At 39.5% G+C, this 23,868-nt stretch overlaps 1 protein-coding gene across 1 annotated transcript in view; it reads right to left on the bottom strand.

Moving 5' to 3' along the window:
* Positions 1 to 22,211, bottom strand: part of LOC108575461 (dual specificity protein kinase splA-like) — a 121,013-nt gene extending 98,802 nt beyond the window's left edge. The window contains exon 1 of the mRNA XM_017938263.1: positions 22,021 to 22,211. Coding sequence (XP_017793752.1) covers positions 22,021 to 22,116 — 96 coding nt within the window. The 5' untranslated portion in view covers positions 22,117 to 22,211. The remainder of the gene's footprint in view (positions 1 to 22,020) is intronic.
* Between the last annotated feature and the right edge of the window lie 1,657 nt (positions 22,212 to 23,868).

Raw genomic sequence — 23,868 nt, forward strand, 5'->3', positions numbered from 1 at the left:
ACATATTTGCATGGATTTGAATAATAATCGCGTTACGTAATTCGGGAAGATTATGAAATCGTTTTATCTCCTCTGTTAATTATCCTCCTTATTACAAATTGAAAGCACACGTCGTCGCTTATCTGCAGCGCATTATGTATCAATATTTACGCCTGATATTGAAATAAAAAAGTATCGCTAGAATAAATATGAAATTTCTCGCGGTTGCTTTTTAAACGTAAACCAGCCGGGAAACTAATCACGCGGGGAAACTGAGAGGAGTTGTACGCGAATATGCAAGCAAACCGCGAGCTTTTTACTTTTATTGCGAGAACGCCGTTTATATTCATAACGAAAACACGTCGAGCTGTCGCGCGCAAAACAGAAGTAGAGATTTCACGGGAGAAACTTTCATGGTAATATACAAAGTGTCTCGTGTAAATTTCCCTTTTTTCCCCCCTTTTCCCGAAACATGCTTAAAATAAGAATCGAGAATACTTGTTAGAAACCATAACCCTTCCCCGCTACCTCTGATTACTATATGCAGGAAGAGTTGACTGCGTGAGAATCTCCGAAATCAACCATTATTAATCATTGCAGGGTAATTACGTAACGATAACGCAAACTGAATTCAACTCGATACATAACCGCCCTTCGCCCCACCACAGTTGCGGCTAATACATCGTAAAGGTTTCGATATATGTATATTCGAATCCGTTGAATACACGCGGTATACGTGTACACTATAGATATATCGATCCCAGAGCTCGACGGGAAAGAAGACAAGCAGTATAACTGAAGAATGCTTTATTGAAAACTCGTCAGATCGAGATTCGTATCCCAATGCAAAAGGACACAGTCTAGTGTCTGAATGAAATCAAGATATTTTTTTCTCTGTCGGTGTACGTATGGGTAGGCACGATGATGATGTAAACGAGTCACTATCGCGAATTGATAATAATTTCATACATGACACACACGTGATTATCGCCATTCGTTATTACGCGACAGGTTAATTTTATTAGATCTCTTCTCTCCTCCTCCCCATCAACCCCCTTAGGGAAGCTTCTTTTTTCCCCTCTTTTCTTTCCTTTTCATTCGTTAACGATCTATTTTTCTTGGCATGCGGAGCTTCCCCCGGAGCGTGAACTGGTTTCGAACGAGTGCCATGCCTTTTACGTTTTCTGGTTTTTGTGCTCCTCACGGAGGGAGACAAGGGCCGACGACTTTTAATGGACGACAGGGCGAGCCCCATAGGCGTAAACCGCGATTCCACTCCCCGTTCTGGCCACTCGAAACGATCCGCTCGCGATAAGGGAAATGTTGCCTTTCATCCGATTTCATTCATTTTTCGAACAAATTTTCTTTTCCAATAAAACAAAATAATACGTATTATCCCCGAGTTCACGCGGTTAATCGATACCATGTGTGTGCTTAACTCGATTTACAGTCGAATCTCTCTCCCCTAATCTAAATACCATTAAAATAACACAATCAAAGTGTAATCAAAATTTCTTCATTTTCGTTCAAATGCAAAAGTACGCCAACTTTTTTCCTCGGAAGATGGCAGATATCGAGCTATCGATCCCTCTGCTCGAGTCCGTAATCGTACAACGCGCGTTACAGAGTTGTAACCCATAACGTAACGACGCCGTGTTTCAATTATCCACATCCGGCGACTGATACATTTTTAAAAGGAACAGCAGAAAAACTCGTACACGTACACAGGTACGGACATCTGCTTCTTTTCCTCCCCTTTCTTTCATTTTATTCAAACCGAAAAGTTAATCAATTTATTTTTTCCCTTGCAACACGATGTTCGATCTGTCTCGATTCTCGCAGTAACTTAATATCTGGCTGCACGAACCGTAACACCGGCAATTCTTCCACCTCCTTCTTCACCTTTGTCCATCCGTTCGTTCCAACATCGTTCGATTCCATGTAAACGATAAAAATATGAGCGCGAGGCGGTGGCGTTTGTTACTTTCAGCCCGGTTATCGATCTTCCCCGGGCCCGCGAACTCTCTTCGTGTAATTGAATAATGCAACATGGCATTATTACATGAACTCCGTTACCGTATTTCCTGTATTGTCTCGCGTTTCAAAATAGTGTTGTGCCGTATCAACTGCAATATTATTAGTCGCACGATGGCGGTGGCGGTCGGCTGACGGAACGGAGGGGGTACAAGAGGCGTTCTGTTACTGACATTTAGCGGTTTATTAATCGATACATTCTCCCAGCCGCGTTTTAACGTTTCACGCGAATGTTATTCGTGTTATTTCGTTTGTCATTCCCGTTTATTCTATTCGATTCGATTCGATTCGACCGAGCTTCGTGTATTTTCCACGGAAATATCCTCTTTCGTTTACCGACGAAAATGGGAGATGAACTTGGACCTGAATTAAAATAGGAAATTTCGAGGAATATTAGACGATATTCCCAAAAGGAGAAGAAAAACAGGAGGAATTTGGTAGAAAATTGTGTCAAGGAAATCATTCACTATCGGAACGTTAAACAATCGATTTACATTTGTAATTTCGCTATATTTGCCGAGCTTCTCATTAGTGAACAATACGATATAAATGAATGGTAGATAGGTATACACGCCGAACGTGCTTTTCATTCGTTCGGTGATTATCGAAAGCACGGTTCGAAACACGTTTAGCGTGGACACCCATTCGAAATGGTTCGACAGGAAAATGAGGCCAGGCCAGGCCGAAAAGGACGAAATAAATTAATACCGATTCAATTATTTTATTCCGCTCGAACCTCGAATTTCTTTCAGTCTCGTTAATTCAAGTTCATCCTCGTATAATTATAATAATTATTATTTTTCATTCTTTTTTACCTCAAGAGGTGAAAATTTTTCTAAATAAGATCGCAAAGTATCACAAGTATTCTCGTGTTATCTAGTAAGCAGCACGATATATCACTATGAAGTGGAAATACAACTGCAATGTGTACACGTCTTTCATAGCCGAATGGTTAAAGTCCATAAGCATGTAAGGTAGGAGATAATGCGTTAAGTAAACCGCCTTGATGCCCGAGAAAAGCGGGGCGACAAGAGTGTTGGTGCAAAACACTGGAATTTGTTATCGCGCCGCCCACGCGCTCCGGCGCAGGTAATCATTTCATCATAAAGAAGTATCACTCGTAAAAGTACCGAAGTGCCGAAAATAACCTCTGTGTACCACTAAGCGCGGAAGCACCGAAACGGAATGGAAAAGAGAAGAAAAAAGAAAAACTCTCGCCTCCGAGCGAATTACGCTCTTAAGCATGTTGCACTGCTTGATCCGGGGAACCGCGTAAACAGAGAGCGCAAACATTTTTGAACATTGTCATTTCACGGGCTCTAGAAAGTTTATCCGTTGCTTTCTCGATTCTTACATTTATTTCCCACAGTGTCTTCAACGGTCGTTCGGATATTTTTAATTAAACCAGACGGAATTTCGTGAATGCTATGCGACTGATTTGTGGCTGTTTATTTTTCGAAATACCTCCTGTCGCACAATTCGAAAGAAATGACGTGTTCCGGGAAATTGAAATCTCGCATCGTGGAGGCGAAATACAAATGTAAATAAAATCGAGTTCTCCCCACCCTTCCCCCACTCCACTCTTGCTAAAATCTATTTCGAATGGAATCAACCGATATCGCCCATTCGTAACTTAAATAAACTAAAAGCCGTTTCGAATGGAATCGAGCGAAGCAAACAAGTAAATGTATTCGGAAAATCGCGGGAGAATTATTTTTTTAAATCCAAATCGTCGGCAATAATGTTGAATGTAATTACACGACGATAACTAAGCCGAAACAACAGAAATAAACATTGGGAGCAAAAAGCTCGCTACTCCTCCGACGAGGATTGAATACGTTTCCCGAGACGAGTGTCAGTGAAACAATTTCTAAAGGCTCGCCAAGCCTTAGAGGTGCTCAAACGAGAGGAAAATCTGGAGGGAGGGAGAGTTCATTTTTTTTCCTGGCCTCGTTAGAACGACGATTTAATTTAAGAATTCTCTCCATTCACCGAGTCCCACCTAGTGCTTTACCGAGAAACGGGAAATTGGCCAAGCGATGGATTTAAAATGCGCCTTAAATCAAAGTTTACTCGAAAAATGTCGCCGCTTATTCTTACTGTCCCTCTTTAAAAGGACAATTGTTCGGGACATTCCAGAAGATAATGGAGTATCTTGAAACGGTTAAAGATACATTTTTCCAAGCTGTTCAAACATCGCCAACTTTAAACAATGCCTGAAACGATTTGAGCACTGTAGTATGATTAAATTGCTCAAAAACTTGCACGACAAAGAGGGTTGGCAACGCTATCAGGAAGGAGAACAAGCAGACAGAAAGCGAAAGAAATGATGAGAAACGCGGATCAGTTGGCAAAGGACAGAACCATTTTACAAAGTGGAGAACCGAGTGAAATAGAAAGAGAATAAGGAATCGACGAAGAAAAAGTTAAATAATGAAATAAAGGAGAAAGAGAGAAAAGGAAGGAGGGAACAAGTGGGGAGGGGGGGGAGAAAAAAACCATATTAAAAGAAGAGAGAGGAATGGAGGAGAGATTGAAAGGGAGAAATAGATAGAGAAGGGTGAGTGAGAGTGAGAAAGAAAAAGAAGAAGGTTCGAGGAAGGAGAATCCCTTCCATTCTCTGTTGCAGAGTGTTCACACACAGTTGTAGAGTTGGTCAAAGGTTGTTACTGTACAGGCAACGTGTACAACTGTGTTTAGAATTATCCAATCCCACTCAGGCTCTACGGGCTAAACGCGTAATGTACAGTAGCGCACAAAATTACTGTCCTCCTCGTGAAAACTCTTTCTCCTGGTCTGTAACGTTTATTTGTGTTTCCATAGAAGTGATTTCAATTCGGATCAGATTTTAACCAACTGTAACTTATTTCGGATCGTGTAAAAGAATGAGCGAAAGTCGAGGAACAAACGTACTGAAAATTTAATCTAACGCGATTTTCTTTCGATTCTCGTTGCTTTCTCTCTTTTCTGTAATTCCCGTACCAGTGAACGGATCTGAAATTTTAGCTGCAACCTAACACGAAATAATTTGATGCTTTATCGATCGTCGAGTCTGCAGAGTGCACTATAAATTGAAACTTTAAACAAGCAACGGGTGCTAATGAAATTAGTACAATAATTATTGGCACGCACAGAGAGAGAGAGAGAGAAAGAGAGAGAGAGGGTACATTGAGAAGTAATGTTTCTTTAACACCGATTCCAGCGTGTCAGATTCTTTTCCTGCTCGTCAAATATTCAATTACCGTGCAGCAGCGATGTAAAAGCAACGCGAATGAACGTGGACGAGGCCATAAAGGAAGAGGACCTTGAAGAAAGATGGCTGTAACTGCTCGGCATTGGCCAACGAGCTGAATAGGCGACTTGACATAATATAAAATCGTTTTACCAAAGGGAAATATTTCAAGAAGAATTATCTTTATATTCCCCTGCTGGGGAAATCGACTTCTCGCCCCATTCTCCAGCCATTTTATTCAACCACCGTCGTCAAATAGTTTTTCTAATTATTATTCTACACATGTTTGAACAAAAATGAAATTTATGAAATCGAAAAAGTTTCAACTCTAACGATACTGAATTTAGTAAAAATATAAGATAATTGTTAACATTTATTAAATGGACTTTTTAACGGATTAATCAAATACCTTTTCATAAAACTGAACCAATAAACGTGAAATTTAATGCTTCTCTCTGATGTAACAATTACGAAGGCAATTACCTCGGGTAAAAAGAATTTTCTTTAGTTTCATTTCTAACCAAAGAGAAAAATTTTCATTTCTTCTTTAAAAAAAAAAAAAAAAAAAAAAAAAAGTCGCATAATTACTGGTGAACCGGGACTGACAGAAAGAAGAGGCGGAGGAAAAGCGATTCGAGCCGCTGCTGGCTGAAACTAAAATAAAGAAAAGAAGAAGAAGAAAAAAGAAAACTCGACGAAAGTAACTCTTTTTTACCCGAGGCCGGCATTGTAGCCGTTCATGAGGGCACTCTGTATTCGCCTAAGTAAACCAAGAACGAAAGCGTCGCCGCCACTGTCCAACCCACAAATCCCACACGAACGTGCCCACCATATGGCGGTACTCGTGAGCAGGTAAACACGCACACACAGTACAGACCGTCGTGTGAACGCGCTTTAAGCATCTGCTGTGGCTATCGGGGTCTGGACACATACCGTGGTGCCCACGAAAATCCACGAGCGCGAACACAAACGAATTTGAACCTGTCGTGAGACTGTAGCTGTCCCCCCCTTCCCTCAGATATCCCGAGTTACTACCTGTAGCAATTTAAAGGTTAATGTCACTCGAAGGACCACGCAATATCTTTCCCGTCATTATCGTCATCGTCATCGATATTATTGTCGCTCCCTCTGCCAGACACGATCAACCAGACGATTTGTTTCTTCTTCTCCTTCCTCTCGTGTTACACTCGCGACTCTCTGTTCGCCACGCGATCAAAAACTTTCACCTTCGTTTTTCCATCGTTTTCGTGAGGGTGGGTATCCTCACGCGTGGACTAATTTCGTTTAAACAGCAAGCAGGGAACCGGCAGCTGCTCGCTTATCGGCGGAATTAGCTTTTTGGGATCTCAGGCGGTACGACTCAAAAAGGGGAGAAAATGAAACGTGAAAGAGTAGAATGAGAAATACGAAAGGAGGAATTATGTTGAAGGTGATCGTTTGGAAATGATGCAGAGAAAGAAATAAAACATCGAAAGAATGTAACTTTTTTAAGGAGAAGAGTGAGGTTAAATGGAAGTAGGAGTCTCTGCCGGCCATTCATAAATCTTTGCGTTCGTCGAATCGGACCCTCGAATCGTTCTCTTTGATTACCCATCAAAATCCATTTTGTTCCATCGAGTAGCCGCCTCGCTAAGGCAGGAGGCAACAAAACGACGTGTAACACGGGAGAATTGACGGTCGTCACGATCGGCTACTTATTCGTCAATATTTCTCTTGTCTCGAGGAGAACAGAACCGTGAAAACAGAATCTAATAAAATTTATCTGCTAATTAGGATTCTTTTATCGTCTAGAAATATTAGTTAATCTTAGCTTTAATCTTACTTGCGATACAACGCGAAAATCTAAATAATTGATTAAATAATACAGGGGATTAAAGGCGAGAATGAAATGGACGACGGATTAACATTTTTTCGATCGATCACCCAGGTCAGCCGGGAAAAGCAAACAAAAAAAAAAAAATATAAATCAATTAACAGGCAACAGAGTGGAGCGAGACCATTAAATTACCAGCTCCTGTCATAATCTATCTCACCTCTGGCCAGTTAAACTTGGCTAATAATTCGCCAGATTGACGCTGGCAGTAGGCATGCGCAACAAAAACCAATAACACTGGCTCTCTCTCCACTTACCCATACAGAGTTGCTCTACACCGTACTATAGCTTCCATTCGGCACCCCCGTGGTCCACCCCCGTCGTTCCCGATTCCTCCCTAACCCTGAGATCCCCGGCAACCATGCGAACCACGCTACAGCAACAACGTACCAACACCGTCTACCACTAGAGATGGGAATAAACCTGACTCGAATGCCATCCATACCCTTATTCCAAGTGTGTTCGAAACGTTTCGGTTCTTCAACGGTCTTTGATCGACTCCTCTGTTCATTCATAAAAGTCAAATTGGATCAGAGAATATCATCGATGAATAAATCAGCCATTTTCTGATACAGTCAAGGACAGAAATACATGGACACCCTTCAAAACAGAATAACTTTTTTTCAAATTGGACCAAACGACTCGAGCCTTTTAATTAAAGATGTCAGAAGGATTAGTTTACTATAAGACGTGTAAAAATCGCTTTCTACAACTTTTTTATTTAAGCCCGTAATGAAAATTTTTAAAAAATACGTTTTATAGATTTACGCCAATTACATACGTGCTGAAAATTTCATCGAAACAATCGGTTGATGCAGAAATAGGCGATAGGCATCGAAAGATGTAAGAATCTTTAAATTTATTACGCTTATAGACCGAAAGCCGTGAAAAACTGCCATTTTCACTATCTTTAACCGTTTGTAGCTCGTAGCAACGTTAATCGATTTCGATGAAATTTTCAGCATGCACCTATATAGTTGATGCAAATCTACAAAACATAGTTTTTAAATTATCATTACGGGCTCAGATAAGAAAGTTGTAAATAGCTACGATTCCGACCAATTGCAATTTTTTCAAAATTCTTTTTACAGGTCATGCAGTAAACTGATCCTTCTAACGTCTTTAATTAAAAGTCTCGAGCCGTTTGGTCCAATTTTAAAAAAGTTATTCTGTTTTGAAAGGTGTCTATACATTTCTGTCCTTGACTGTACGTAATCTCTGATTTATATTCTACATTACTTTATTAAAATGATCAAGAGAAATGTTTCTTGGCACCGTTGAGCGTCATTAAAACAACGTTGTTTCTTATTAAAATATACATCGCGTATACTAAAGTGAGTAAATTTTATTCCACCGAATATTCGATATTCAACGTGTTAATCTTTTTTAAACTCTATATACGAAAATTATGGATACCCAGAGAGTATATTATTTTTCGACTGGAAATACCGGTTACAATAATCAGCCCCGAATTACGCTCGTTCCACTTCCGGCCGCGTTCGATCTGCACCGAATCAAGCGCGCGTACAGTTCGGGCTGCAATTCACAAACAGTTCTCGACTCGATTCCATCTCTACGTGACAGTGTTCTAATATATCCGTGGTGAGCACATGCCGAACTGAATTCGCATAAATCTACCGGCGGAACGCGTAATGCTCACTAGATGCCGACAGAGAGCCGGTCGGAATTTACGTTTTATTTGGACAATCTGACGAATTTACTTGGCACGGGGCTCTCGTCATTGCACCAAGCTATATCTAATTAAATTAACTGCATCTATGATGCCGCGAATATTCGCCCTCCCTACTGCTATCTATCATAACAACTGTGTACAGAAATTTTGGATCGTTTCGCGATGGCGCACGAACGTCCAAATTTTCGGATTGATATTGGCTCGTTGATTGACGATGCCAATACCATTCTATCGTTTTTGTGTCGATAAATACGTTTTATGCTCTATTTAACAGTAATTTCTATCGAATCGTATCTTAATAAAGTTGTAATGAAAATTTCACCTGAATCCCCTATTATTCTTGCCTAGCAATGAATTATTCACACTGATGGTATTTGATTTAACAAAGAAAATGCCTGTTTGATAGAAGGGAACGAAACATAGCCAAGTGGAGTTGCGATCGTTCCGCGGGAAATTGGCGTGAAAATTCGAGAAAGATTACACGCTCCTGACGAGGGAAACGTTAAATGGAAAAAACAACTGCAGCTTCTTGGTATAAACGTTAGCGTTTTTAATACCGTTCGACCATCCTGAATCACTCGTTCCTCGTGAAACGTGCGATTGGGATGTGCTTGCTCGTGGGGGAATCGAGTTGGAGACTTTGCGGAAAAATCGTCCGTTGATTGAAACACGGGATAGAAAAGGGGAATTGGAGAAAAAAAATTGGGAATTTCTATTCGCGAAATAGCCGATTCGGTAAACCCAAAGAGTTACATCAACAGAATCATAATTTCTTCCTGACGGCTGCTGCTATCGATTACGTCACACACGCGCGCACGAGTGATTTCCAGGATAGCCTGAAATGCTCGCGGAAAAAACGAGTACAAAGTACAAGTCAATCGTCTTGTTCGTGGCGTTGTAACAACAACGAAACAACGAGCCGTGCACGCGTGTTACAATTGCAAATAAAACAGAATACGAGCGTTTAATCAATTCGTACGGTTAATGGGCAGGCTAACAATTTAATTAAATATTTTACTAATTATTTCGGTCTGCGATTTAATTGCGTATATACACATACTGCACGAGATTGGACGTAATACGAATCTAAATGATAATTAAATTGAAACACGAATAACGTTCGACCGTGCAACAATGTGCGCAAACATCAATCGGTGCGCAAAGAAGGGTCGAGGGGGCAAAATATGAAAAGAAACCGACAATTCTAACCGAAAGAAATGAATCAACGTAAACAAATCGATTCCGCCAGTTTGTACGGATTTTATGAGTCATATCTGTATGAAGCATTGCCACTGCACGAACGTGTTAGGTAAGTCATGCTCCTGAATAAGAGCCTTTACAAACACTGCATTGATTTTTGTGCGTATACGTGCAATCTCCGACTTCGTTCACCAAAGTGGCATTAGATAGTGTGGCCGCCATGTTGCACGCCTCGTGCATATCAATTTCCTTGGTTGCTTTTCGCGAAATAATTTATCGTCGATATACTATACCTATATACACACGCGCGAGAGAGCACGTGCCCTTGTCTGTGTACGGAAAATAAATCAATCTATATTTAAATGCGGACGAATAACTATTCGTGTTTACGTAGTTAGAATCGTTTGTGTTTGTACGTTCTGTACGAAATAATTTATCGCTCGTTGTTGTCCTTTTCCTTTTCTCTTTTCCTCGCAACGTCGGAATTACATTTAAATAAAAATGGAATATTCTTTGTCCCCGTTTTTTGCCTATACGTCTTGCTCCACGCCAGTAGGGACAAGTGTCCGTCATACAATAACGATATAAATTTCTGAAAAAATATTTTCAAAGAACGCAAAGTAGAAAATTTTCTCACTATTTGAATAAAATTCTTCTTTTCACGGTTTTATTTTCTCTTGGACAGTGCAGCACACGTTAATTGCATACATTTCCATCTTGAGTGTTTTTTTCTCTTCTTCTCTCCCGAATGTTTTTACTTGAAATGTAACGAAACTACCAGAGATTAATTCACGTACCAGTGTTCTCTTTCTCTTATTCGCGTAAAAAATATGAACACGGTTGTTGAAAAGATTCGTGTTCGAACGAGATTTTGTTCACTCTCCGTTCCTCAGCAGAATTATCGCCTTCCTTGGCTCACGAAATTTTTCTCAAAGTTCCCGATTCAGCTTCCGCCGCTTTCAGGGACATTCCGGTCGAAATTCGATAACAGTCCCGAAGGGAGGCACTCTAAGTATATCAGGGACAATTTGTCACGTTGTACAGAGTTAGGCAACGAGTGTTAGACGCGATTTACTCCCAAAATGTTTCTCTAAAGGAGCGCCGCGGCCTATTAATCGATTTCCCTTGATAAGAGAATGCAACAAAGGTTTCGTCCTAAACACACACCCTTCTGAATAGGCAACTCGTCAATCTGACGCAAACCAAGTTCAATTACTCCCATCAAATAGCACAAAGAATTTTTCAAAAGTTGTGCACATTTGAAAAAAGCTTTAATACGTAAAGTATAAAAGGGAAAAAAGGAGTTACTTCCTTAAAAAAGTGACGTTTTTCTTTTAAAACATTAAAAATGTTTATATCGTAATATCGTAGCACGAATGTTGTATCGAAAGAAGAATAAACTGCATAGGTACCACTAACGTGCGATAAAAAACAGTTTCTCCGATTTAGGAGCGGGCATCTAATGGAAGAAAACGATGCAGACGGGTTAATCGCGTTGTATGTGCACGGCTTAAGGGTACGTTCACCCGTTCGTGGATTCCCCATCGTCCTCAACACTGGCCGAACAACAACCGCGTGCACGCGAATTCCACGAGTTTTATTTAGAACATTGAATTATTCTAACGTAGAGAGACTGCGTGTATGCGTGCGTGCGCGTGCAGTGATCCGTTGGAGAGGGAGTGGGAGAGAAAGATGGAAGAGAGACGAGGAAACTCGTTGGCAATTTTCTAATAAATTATGCAGGCCAAGTGGACCCCCGCGAATATCAAACCAAGTGTAAGCACCTCGCGTTATGCTCGTGCAAGTTCGTAGATTCGACGAGAATTAACGAAGCTGATAAGGAGGAGAGGGAGAGGAGGGGACATATAGGATAAATTATAACACGGAATGGAACGAATGTAATAATCGTATGTGGGAAATCTGCTTAACGATTGCAAGAAAATGAGAAAATTCTAGGAAACCGGTAATGGCTAGGTCGTTCTGATAATTAGCCAAGTACACGCCAGTTTCCTGATTAATAAATGTATAACAATAACGGTGCAAAACGCAACGAATCGCCTGATTATTTATGGAAGACGTAAAGTGTTTTCTTTGAAAATCAACAAGAAGACAATCGATCGAACCTTGTCGAATAAAAAAGTAGTATACTTGCTTCGTTACACCAGAGAGCATTTCTTAATTACAAGATGAAGAATCGAAGAAAAGCACTCGGGTCGTGAATGTACCGGTGCGTTAATATTTTCAAAGATTTTACAGCCAGCAACGGGAGATAGGATGATGAAAAAGAAGAAGAGGAGGTGAAACATTCTCGAAATTATAAAATTAAGTCACTCAGAAGGCGTTTCTTTCTCTATTTACCTATCTGTCTATCTTTCTCGCGCTCCGCGGAGAGGAAGCATATGCCCGAGAAGAAAAAATTAAGAAAAAAATATAAGAAGTAGAAAATATGGAACCGCGAAGAAACGAGAGCAAATAAATTTCATTCGTTCCTGGAACGAATTTTCCCTCCCCCACCTGGGAGGAAATAAACGAGCGTAAAGTATTTTCTGACGGAGTGCAATGAAATATTCGCCGCGTATATATGTTCGATCGCAATGGAACGCATGCAAAACAACACTTTGTTCGCTCTTGTTATTCTCTTTGCCATCTGTATTTATGCTGTTCAACAATACCACGCGTTTCTTTTTTCTTTTCTGCTTTTTCATTTTATCCTCTCGCTCGCTTCATTCCCACCCCGGCCAGCCACCCTCTTTGCGAACTGATGGAGGTTCGATTCATAAATGGTGGACATCAATCGGTGCAGTTCGATACGACAACAATGAAGTGGAAAATAAAAGAGGGGACATTCTGCGAATTATACGCTATTCTTCTTTTTTCCCCCTTACCGTGGAGTAAAGAGGAAATTTTCGTAATTAATTTTCATACCGGCGTCGTTTTACAAAAAGCTGATAATATAAAAGCAACATTTATTAATTGGATTTGTCCGAGCAGCCACTTTATTCAGAATCAGTGTATCAGCGTGTAAAACAATATTTCTCCTTTGTTGTATTCAATGAAATTCAGTTAAAACGATCACGAGAAATACCACTCTTAAAATTAGTATACTGTATGTATCTTGGAAAGTTGTGCAGTTGCACGGAGGGAAAAAAATGAAACAGGATGGGAAAAAAGCTCTCCAAGCTTTGCAGGCAGAAAAGTTTATATACTCGTAAATTACTCACGCCAAAGAAAAAAGAACCGTTAAAAAACCTTTATAAAATGGTAAAACAATTTTTTTGCTAAAACAGAGGGAAAAGCTTTGCAATTTCGGCGCATAACGCTTGAAGTAGATGCAATATTCTGCTATACGCGAAGTTTTCGAACGTGTACAATTGAACGGGGAAAAAGGAAAATTGCCATAGAAGAGAAATAGGAAAAAAAAAAAAAGAAAAATGGATACAAAAGCGTGAGGAAAGTTTTTAATGCTTTCACCGAAATAATCAGCCCGTTAAGATACGAAGTTATCGGCGTTGTTTATTCTTCGGAGTCGGCATACTTTTATTCGGAACGACGGGAGTTTGTAACGGCGTTGCATGAATAAGAATTTCTTCATTACACCGGATTTACAGTGCCCCGAGCGGAAACCGGCGAGAACAGGGCGAAATCAGCGAGAAACACGCTGGTGAACACGCGCCCATTTCAAAGAAGGGTACAGGTCTTCGAGACGCTTATCGTTGCACCCTCCTTCTCAGACGTTTCCACTATTTTCCACGCCGTTTAGACGATCGCCAAAGTAAAAAAAATACTCTCCGTAAGGACATCGCCCTCTTCTCGAACAGTCCATAAGGAAATAAAATGATATCTGAGCTGGATGGATGGACGGAAACAAATTTCCATTGTAGAAAGAAACGGGGATACAAGCGGTCGCTTTCTATTTACTTCTATGTACTCCTTTCTACTTCTCTATCTTCCCTTGACTCTTTGCACCACTTGTGATAAGTTTAACTTTAAAACGTAAGAAGACAGAGTTGAAGTGTAGACAAAGTAGAAACCGACAGATAAGAGGAAAGTGTTGAATTTTTGTTGATAATTAGTCGAGCTCTAGTTAGGGTGATAAAAAGGTATTATCGATGTCAGCAACCATTACATAGAACATGAACGACTTTATCGGGATTCGACTGTGTTGCATGTAATTGCCGTGATTGATGAACTAACTATCGGAAGAACAATATTTATGCGTCAGCTGCACGACGCAGTGTCCCGCTTTTAATTTATTCTGTGCCGCAGAAAGGGCTTCGATATACACTACCGGCCAAAAGTTTCCAATCACCTCCCACTTTTCATCGATATTAAACCTGCTGCTAATTTTTTATAGATCTAAAGTTTATCTAAATTCTACTTTTATCGATATATCTCGTATCAACTGATTCGAATGATAAAAAATTCTCAACGTCGCCGACTTTTTTCTGGAAATTTTTCTGTACATTGCAATGCTCAGTGATTCCAAACTTTTGGCCGGTAGTGTATATGCTCCCTTGCTGATTCTCTAAATTGTTTTTTGAATAGATTCAAAACCTAACCAATACTGTTAATACCATTCATGTGTTTCCAATTAATTATTCTTTTTATTGACCTACAATAACTGTGGCAATTAATATTTTTACCCTAATATTCCTTAGCACATCGTCAAATGTACCTTCTAATATATTATAAGATTAAATTATTTAATTATATTGAAACAATATGACAATTATATGGCAGGTTTATTAATGGCCTGGGAGCAATCGATTTGATATTCTGAAATTACAGATTAAGTGAGAATGTAAATGAAAAATTTATCGAGCCTTTCAATGTTCAATGGAATTATCATAGCTGTATTAAAATAGAGCAGAGAAAAACAAGAGAAGAAAATATATATATATACAAAAGTAATCTGAATATTTATATTTTTGCAACGTTTAAATGCGATAAACGAGTTTTTGCAATTAATTGAATTCACGTTATCATAAAACGTGCATCAAACAGCAACGGGAGAAGCGGATTAATGTTCATCTGCACGTGGCGTGTACGTGTGTTGCATTTCATAAAACTAACATTTAAACCAGAGAATGCATTATTCATTACGTCATTTGCGCGGACAGTATTAGAACGTAACCTTGTCGGTGTTCGCAGATACTTATTTCTATTGTATAGTCGTAACGTAACCGGCGTAATACTTTGAAAAACTCGAAATAATGTGTGTTCCCATCATGGATTAAATAACGTGACTATTTTTATTCAACGTGATTTTTCCTTTTTATTTTCCACTCGAATCACGTTCTTGTATTCTTTTCTCTTTTCACCGACTGTACTGAATTTTTCAAGATAACAAACAAATGAAACTGGGCGAATCAGACCTCCCTTTTTTATTCCCCGAAAGGAAAAAAATCCCAATTTTTTCATGCCAGTTTCTTCGCTGCGAAAAAATTTCCTTCTTTTTTTTTTCGGTTTTATACGAAACAAAACGCGATTTTTCCTCGCCAGTGATTTTTTTCTCCACGACGAAAAAAGGAGAACGTAAACGGTTTTTTTTTCGGGCATCGCTCCTCCATTTCGATCCTAGGGAATCGCTCGATTACTTTATCCCGCGATTCACGATACAAAACACCGGTTTCTCGTTCCAAGTTGCAAATCAGATGGAACGAAATTGGTCGGGGACATAATGGTACAAGTTAAATTGGAATGGTAATTGAAATTGAAACGAAAGAACGTCGCTTTTGCTACGTGGTGCGCTATTTCGTAGCTCTCTAGTTTCAAAAGTCGCTTAAAATAATATTTCCAGGGGCTGGCTCCAATTTGTTGTTCTTGTCCGATGCCGTGTGCAATAATACGCTCGTGATTGCGAGCACGGTGATTCGATTTAACAGTGGCCCTCGCGTGCACAGACGTTTATCGATTTAAAATAACAACAAACGCCGCGTGTTTTTCCATTTACGAAAGTAACCATTATGTTATCGCCACGGTGACGTACACAAATAGCAATTCGCTGACAACGGTTTCTAAAATATTTAGAATAATAATTCGTTGAAGTGAAAAACTTTGAAGTTTTCGAATTTTCAAATACCCCAAAACTTTCTCTCCTAAGAGTTCTGGAAAATGTCACCATTGTTTCCTCTCCTATTCCTCAAACCCACTTGAACGTACTTACGCGACTTAAGGCAAAACCACGAGGATTAGCTAGTCCGTGGGCCTCAAGGGCCTCCGCCATAAATTACGCCGTTCCCAAATATCCCAACTTTCCAGAATTACTACCCCCACCCTTCCGATAACCAATTAAACCTCCGATACCCACACCAATAGTAATTTTTACCGACGTTATATCTACCCTCGCGCACGCATTTTCAAACAGAGGAAAAAGTTGGTGTTTTGAAGTCAACCTCTCCGGGTTCACGACAAAATATTCAAATATTCGTATTTTCAAGCTTTTTCAACTTGAACGTTCTCAATTAAAAATTTCAAGAGCAGAACAGATGAATGCAAAGTTCGTTCGTTAAAGAAGTGCATCGATAAGAGAACGGGAAGCTTCGTTAAGATTATAGCGGTGGAATGTATTATTGAGAGGGAAATTCAGTGTGTGCGAGCGGCTTATTTAAATAATGCGTCGAGCCTCGGTTCGCAGAACGATGTACACGGGATTTTTCTATCGTGCGAGAAATCTCCGCTACAAATTTAATACGGGGACGCCAGGCGTGCAACTTTTTGGTAGGAGGGAAGCGGGAAGGGACGCATATTTAATTCCGCTAAACAATTCGAGTAACTAAATACAGCTTTGGCTGTTCGTGACTTTGCCAATTAGTAAATTCGAATGGAACTTTCTTGTTAGCGCAAAAACGAATAATATTATATAGTTACTTCTCTTCTCTCCTGACTCATTCGTTTTAATGGAAAACATCGTGAGCCTGTGAATACACCATATATGTAGGTATCTTGGTCATGTACATGTGAAAACTACTCCCAGGTAAATGATTATCCGTAAAATAATTATCGGAATACTTCGCGAGGAAGGGAAAAGTGTTGTTAAAGAGAGAGGAAAAAAGAAAGATTTTGGTAAATATAAACATATGTACATGGTTTATAAAATCAAATTCCAAGAGGCTAGAGGAGGAAACGAAATGCATTTCTAACGAACAGTAAGGGACCCTTTCGAGCTAACCGACCTGTAAACAGTGAAAATGACGAGCGAAGGGGTGTGCTTAATTGACAATGTCTCGATAGTGGAACAGGCCAACCCCAAAATCTACCCTAACATACAACAGAGGGATTGTCCGTGTCCTTTAGACCCCTTCATAACATTTTTACATCCGCCTCGCTCTGTACTTTGCGTTCTTCCCCCTATTAACCTCTCTCCTTTCCCTTAAACCTGACCCCTTTTTTGCATATCTCTGCCTAACTCCTGTCACGAAAATTTGCAAACAACGACAGAGAACCCTCGAAATTAGCAAGGAAGAAGCAGCTCTTCTTACGGTAAGTATATCACGATCGTTGATATTTTATACAAGGATATTTACCAACCTTCTTTTCTCTCCTTTTATACCAAAGACGAATTAATTAATGAACGCTACTCGAGGGAAATTCGTGTTTTCCGTTAGAATAGCACTTTGCAACGACAACGCCTGCATCTGCATAATAAATTTACATATTAATGCTATTATGCTTGTTACCTAAATCAATATTAGGCATTTAAATAACATCGTTAGCCGCTTTCCAAGCCAGTTGGAAATTTGCAAAGCACAGGGAGAGTACGTTTATTACGACTATATAAATTCGTCCGAATATCTGTTGCAATTAGCGAAACGCCTGTCGGTGCGATTTATGAAATTCGTTCAACTCTGTATACATATAATTGATCACGAAAATACTTGAAAAGTAATTCGTAATAGGACCTGCTAATTAGCCAGATAACGGTAAAAGTCGTTAAGAGAGTAAACCAACTCACCATTGAGAGTTTCGAATTAACGTTAACGCGGTTTCTACGTTCGTTAATTTATTACTCGTCTATGTGTAGATATGCGTGTAACGACGCAGGAAAACAGAAACGAGTTTAACGTTTATAATAGAATGGAAGAAGACGGGGAACGAATTCTAAATATGAAACTTTACAGAATTTCAGAGAAAGAGAGAGAGAGAGAGAGAGGGAAAGAATGAAATAGGAAGAAAAAATAATGAGAATGCAAATACGGTTTTGAATAAAAACCAGCAAGTATGAAAGCCAGGGGAACAACATACAGATCTGCATCTACCTGCCGTCTCTTTTATTTCTTTCTTTTCTATGACAAATTGCGTTAAGCGTCCTTCTAAAAAAATCTCAACAAATTCCAACATGTTAAACTTTTCTTCCTTTTTTTTTGTACAAAACCAGATCATAAATTCCCCGTAGTTATTTTTTCTAATACACCTCGGCGTTCTGTCGTATTTTCACTTTAAACCTGTTCAAAAGGCACAAAAGTCGAACCGACGAGATTTCATCTATAAATCTAAAAGCCAATACCTCTCGATTGTATTGCATATAAAAACGATCACGTTGTGATTTTTTCATTATGATAACCGCGGTGAAATTACATTGATTAGAAGGCTATGCATACTAATAGATATTCATGTAAATCCAAAGGATATCAGAGGCTTTTTTTCTCCCTGTACGTGGGAATATTATCGATTTCAATTAAGTTATCGAGCAGATATTGCGTTAGCCGTACAGAAAAAAATTCGATAAAAGCCCAATAGCTCGTTCTCGCGTTCCTCTATTAGCGGGGGGAAATAAATCTATATTTTGTTTTACGAGCGTGCCACGGAATTCCATGAATTTTTCAACCACCACCATTCGTTTCATCTTTTTCCCTATATTTTTTTTCTTTGTTCCTCTTCTTTTTGGGGACCAGCTTTGCCCCAATTGATTCTCCCTCTCGCTGACTTTACTGACTTTCATGCTCGTATTATCCCTCGAATGAACATACATTTGTAATTATTAATTATTTTACACCTCGTTACGTCCACCGTCGGCTTGCATTAAAATTTATCACGGACCACGGCTGGACCTTGTGAATATTTATAGACTGGTACGGAATGATATAATGCAGTTTAGAGCGGACAACGACGAGTGAATATGTTTATGCGAAATGTAGTTCCAATTTTCTTCTTCTTTATTTTCGTCTCGACAAGTAAAAAGGCAGTACGTAATTAATATCGCCAGATGAGAGGCTAAGGTCGGCGTTGAGGAACTCGAGGAATCAAAAGCGAACTCACAAAAGGAAACGGTCGTTAAAGAAGGAGCCATTAGCATGTCGTTAGCATAATACAAGGTGAATTTGATTCCGAGTACACGAATGTGCCCCGAACAGTATCGCGGCCGCGATAATCGCGTTATTATAAGACAGATTAATTCTTCTTAAACTGTACTTCCTATCTTCCCGAATTCGACACGATCCATCCTATATTACCTATACATACCATAATTTTAATACTTTCATTTTTATTCATTGCTCCGAGTTTCGAGTGAAGTTAATTTAAATTAAAGCAGAACAGGTACGTTAGAGAAAATTAATAACGGAAGAATAACATTTGCGTGTGATATTAAATAAATTTCATCGAAGAATACAAATTTTCGGAGCCGTAGAATTTAATGAAGCTAATGGCCAGTCACGTGATTCGCACAAAGTGTGCACCGTAGGGATTTTTGCCGATGAAATGTCCGAGTGGCGTGGAAAAAACAGAATGTAAACCGGTTTACGACGTCGAAAGAGCATTTCCTCGTTGTGGAACGACGCGTTCGAGTGTTCTCGTCGGCGATTACCGGCTAAATTACAATTATTCGCGTTGCAATTTTCAGACCGGGATAATTTTTCGATAAGGCGACACGGCTCGAGCGTTATTTATTGAATCGAAACCAGTCTTCATTTTCCCCTCGTTTAAAGAGGATTTTCAAAATCGTCCAAGTAGACGTACGTACCTATTTAACATAGAGAAGGTCGATGAGTCAGAAGCTTATTTACGATTAATCACCACTTTACCAGGCAAATAATACAAGATCGTTTAATTGAGTAAAGATAGAATAAAAAGGCAAGATTTCTCAGTGATTATAGTAAAGCCTACTCGATTGAAACATTATAAAACGTGTCTGGTATTATGTAAAGTGGGCAAGGTGTCGAGAAGAATATGTTGATTTCATAAGAATCACGTTCGAATCAGGGAGATTTCTGTGCGGAGCTGTACACCGAGAGCACGATGAAACATGAAATTGTTTCGAGTAAATGCTAGGCGAGCAATGAATTAGATCAAGGTTGCACCGCATCGCTAGAATTAGACATGCAGAATTGAGAAAAATTTGTGGCATTACGCGACGCAACATGGCCAAGAGTAATCGTTCGACGATATTTTTTTTAAATCGTTCACCACGATTAGAAGGTGGTACGTTGTCTCTATGATACGACCACTGTCAACGTCGCGCACAACGCAGATGATTACTATGTTTTTCGAGGCGAGAGGCAATTGAATTCTATTGTGGTTGATAGCTCGCGAAGATCTGCTGACTCACTAGGAACGAAAGTCTTCTTTCGAGCAAACCATCTTTCAAAAACTAACTGTTTACCGTTACTTTTATCTATTTAACGCTTATTCATCGTGATTATACATGTTCGGTTAATGTAGCTAGTTATCCGTATATCTGTGCTCTTACACATTTGAAACTTTAAGAGGAAAAAGGTTGCTTATTATCTTATCTGGGGCAATTAACTCGAATAAAAGATTACACTCGAGTAATTCTCTGTTAGATTAACTTTTTAAACCGCGTACATTCTGCAAGGAGATTTTCTATTTTATATCCATTTCAACACGAATTATTCTAATTTCTATAGAATAATTCTATAGAATAGTTTCTTTTCTATTCGTTTCGCAATAAAATCACGATAAACTATGCTCTGCTGATTTATACATTTAAATAATATGTACTTTCTATTTTCTAGCCGCACAACTATTGCCATAAACAAGAGATTGCTTCTGCTGCATTATTTTCACAATGAGAGCAATGAAGCAATCCCTCTGATTCATTGCTCGCAACGTTACTTTACTTTCTACCTCATAGCTTAAACAAGGTATCACAGCATCGAATAGAAACAAATACACGTCTACCTATATGTATACAGTTACTCTCGCTAAGTTTTTTTTGAGAAGTTAGAAGGATCAGTATACTAGATGACGTGTACAAAAAATTTTGAAAAAATTGCAATTTGTGGAAATTGCCAAGAAAATTGTAAATGTCACGTTTTACAACTTTTTTATCGGAATTTGCAGTGAAAACGATCAGCGACAGTCATCGAGAGATGTACAGTAAATTCTCTACAAGTGTCAGTCAGTTTGGATTCTACAAGTGTCAGTATAGATGGTCCTACGCCTATGTATGCTCGCTCGCTGTCAGCGCTCGGTTTCTTTTACGAGATTTCACGGCTCGACAATTCATAATAGAAAAATATAATTTCTTTAATTTTACTTTTTTTCATCTGAAATTTTCTGATGGAAATGATATCAAACACGATATAATTTGAACATTCACTTATTAACGTAAAAAAAAAAATTAACGTAAAAAACGTAAAATTAAAAAAGTTGGTATTTAAATCGCTTGGTTGCCTCGACTCACGTTTCATCCTTATCTTTTATTCGCTGTCCTTGTCTACGTTCGGCAAACTACAAAGGCGGGCGCGAGGCTCGAAAACGTAGTTCCTGATTCTACAAGTGTCAGGTTTAGGTTCCTTGCGGACTGACACTTGTGGAGAGATTTACTGTACATATGTGTAAGTATCTTCAGATTTATTGCAGCTATAGGCCGAAAGTCGTGGAATAGTGCGATTTTCACAATTTTTAACCTTTCGTAGCAACATTAACCAATTTTTTCAGTTTTCATTTTTTATTTCAAGTAAGTATCTTTCTTCTCCAAAGACCGATATTCGTCTAATTAATTTCTGTTGGAAGTAAATGTCGAAAGGACGATGGAAAATTACTCACCTCTCCGTGCGTGTCCCTTCGTCCATCCGGGGTGTTCTCCGGCAAAAAGTAGAGCCGCAAAGACGCCAGGGGTTGATTAGGCCCCCGGCTGTCCATCCAGAGCAGCTGAAGCTCCCCGATGCTGACGAGGTCCGCATCGCTCCAGAGTTTGGTCAGGAAGAAGCTGCCCAGACGAAGGACACGTCCGTTTCCTATTCTCACCGCTTTGTAGAACGTGTACGGGCCGTGGCTGAAGCAAGCACCGCCCAATAACTGAAACCAAATCGAACGTTTCGTCCTTATAAGTATAAACTCGGACAAAGCTTCGGGTCATTTCGTACATGTGTTTAAGAAATACGAGCTCAAAGTCACGAGCCCTTGGAAGCCTTATTTATTATTACACATTTTGTATTTTTATCTTTATTTACCTAGGCAACAACAAATTCTTTTTATGGCCTCGTTTTTTCAGCCCTGTTTCTAAGTGACACTTATTGTTAGAAAATGATCTGATATATGTATTTTTAAATCAATTTGATATTTTTCCTCTTTTATTTTTATGTTTCATTTACCGAGTAAAAATGAGGCAAGGCTCGTCGAAAGGGGAATGGTTGCGAGCGGTTTTAAGACTGGCGTCGAGTATGTTTATTTGTAAGCCGTCAGTTTGGTTTTATGGATGTTCGTCAAGTGAAACAAGTCGTTAGGTGACTCATATCCCACGCCAGCGGGCCTCATTTGTAACAATGCGCTCCTTTAAACAGCATTTACTAGCAACACCTTTGTTTCCCAAGAAACCGCGTACTGAACGTATTAACGTTTTCCTTTGGCGTAACGGTAGGAATAATTTATTCACGATCGACTCTGATCTCCTTTTTCCTCTGATTAAAAAAGGTCGTGCTCCTAATAATATTCGCCGCGCTTCAATTATGAAATTTTACTTTACAGTCCGTTGATGTTCATTAATAAACCTTGAGCTCATTTACGGGACTGAATGGAAAACGATACAACGTGTTTAAACTCAGATAACGCAGAAACTAATGAAGGTAAAGTAATAAATTTTCCAGGGAAGATTCAAAATGGCTCCTCTGCGGCACAGCTCGCTTCCAACTAACTACGTTTCTTCCCTCGTTTCAAGAATAAAACTCATCCTCATGAAACACACCCATCCTACTATAAAATGGTAATTATATACGTTTTCGTATAAATTTCACGTCACTTTTCGAGCAGTTATAGATTATCGATACGATCATACTTCAGTTATTTATACCCGAGTGACATTTAAAAAAGGAGCCTCTAAAAGAACACAGATAAGAGCGCAGATTATTTTATCAACGGATAAAATCAGAAATGTACGATGATAATTCAATGAACCGTCTAAAACTTTTTACCCTTGATGTACCGACATCCAAGATTTTCATTTATCCTCTGAAAAAAATTGCTCGCCTAACCAAGAAGAAAAAGCGTTTATCACTTTACACAGAAGATAAAGAAGAAGTGTAGAAGAATAAGAAGAGGGAGAGGAGAGAGAAAAGAAAAGATTCGTACAGTGTGTACAGTCCTGCGCATAACTCTCGATGAGCTTCCTGTGCGAACAGCAAAGCGAGCAACGACTCGCATTCACGTCTTTTATGCATTCTCCCACTCCCTTCCACTCCCCTCCACACTCTCACTCTCTCTCTCTCTCTCTCTTTCTCTCCCTCCCTTTTCCTTCTCCCCTTTTCTTTTTGCCAAGATTCAACCGTCAACGTGCATGATTAACGAAGCACGCGAGGGCAGTGATGCGGCTCCGTGCAATTCCGAATGCAGAAGTGCATCGCGCGCATCAATCACGCGCAATCGCCGCCGAAACTGAATTTTTCGCGCTACTGTACC

The sequence above is a fragment of the Habropoda laboriosa genome, unplaced genomic scaffold, assembly GCF_001263275.1.
Source record: "Habropoda laboriosa isolate 0110345459 unplaced genomic scaffold, ASM126327v1 scaffold18, whole genome shotgun sequence".
Lineage (NCBI taxonomy): Eukaryota > Metazoa > Arthropoda > Insecta > Hymenoptera > Apidae > Habropoda > Habropoda laboriosa.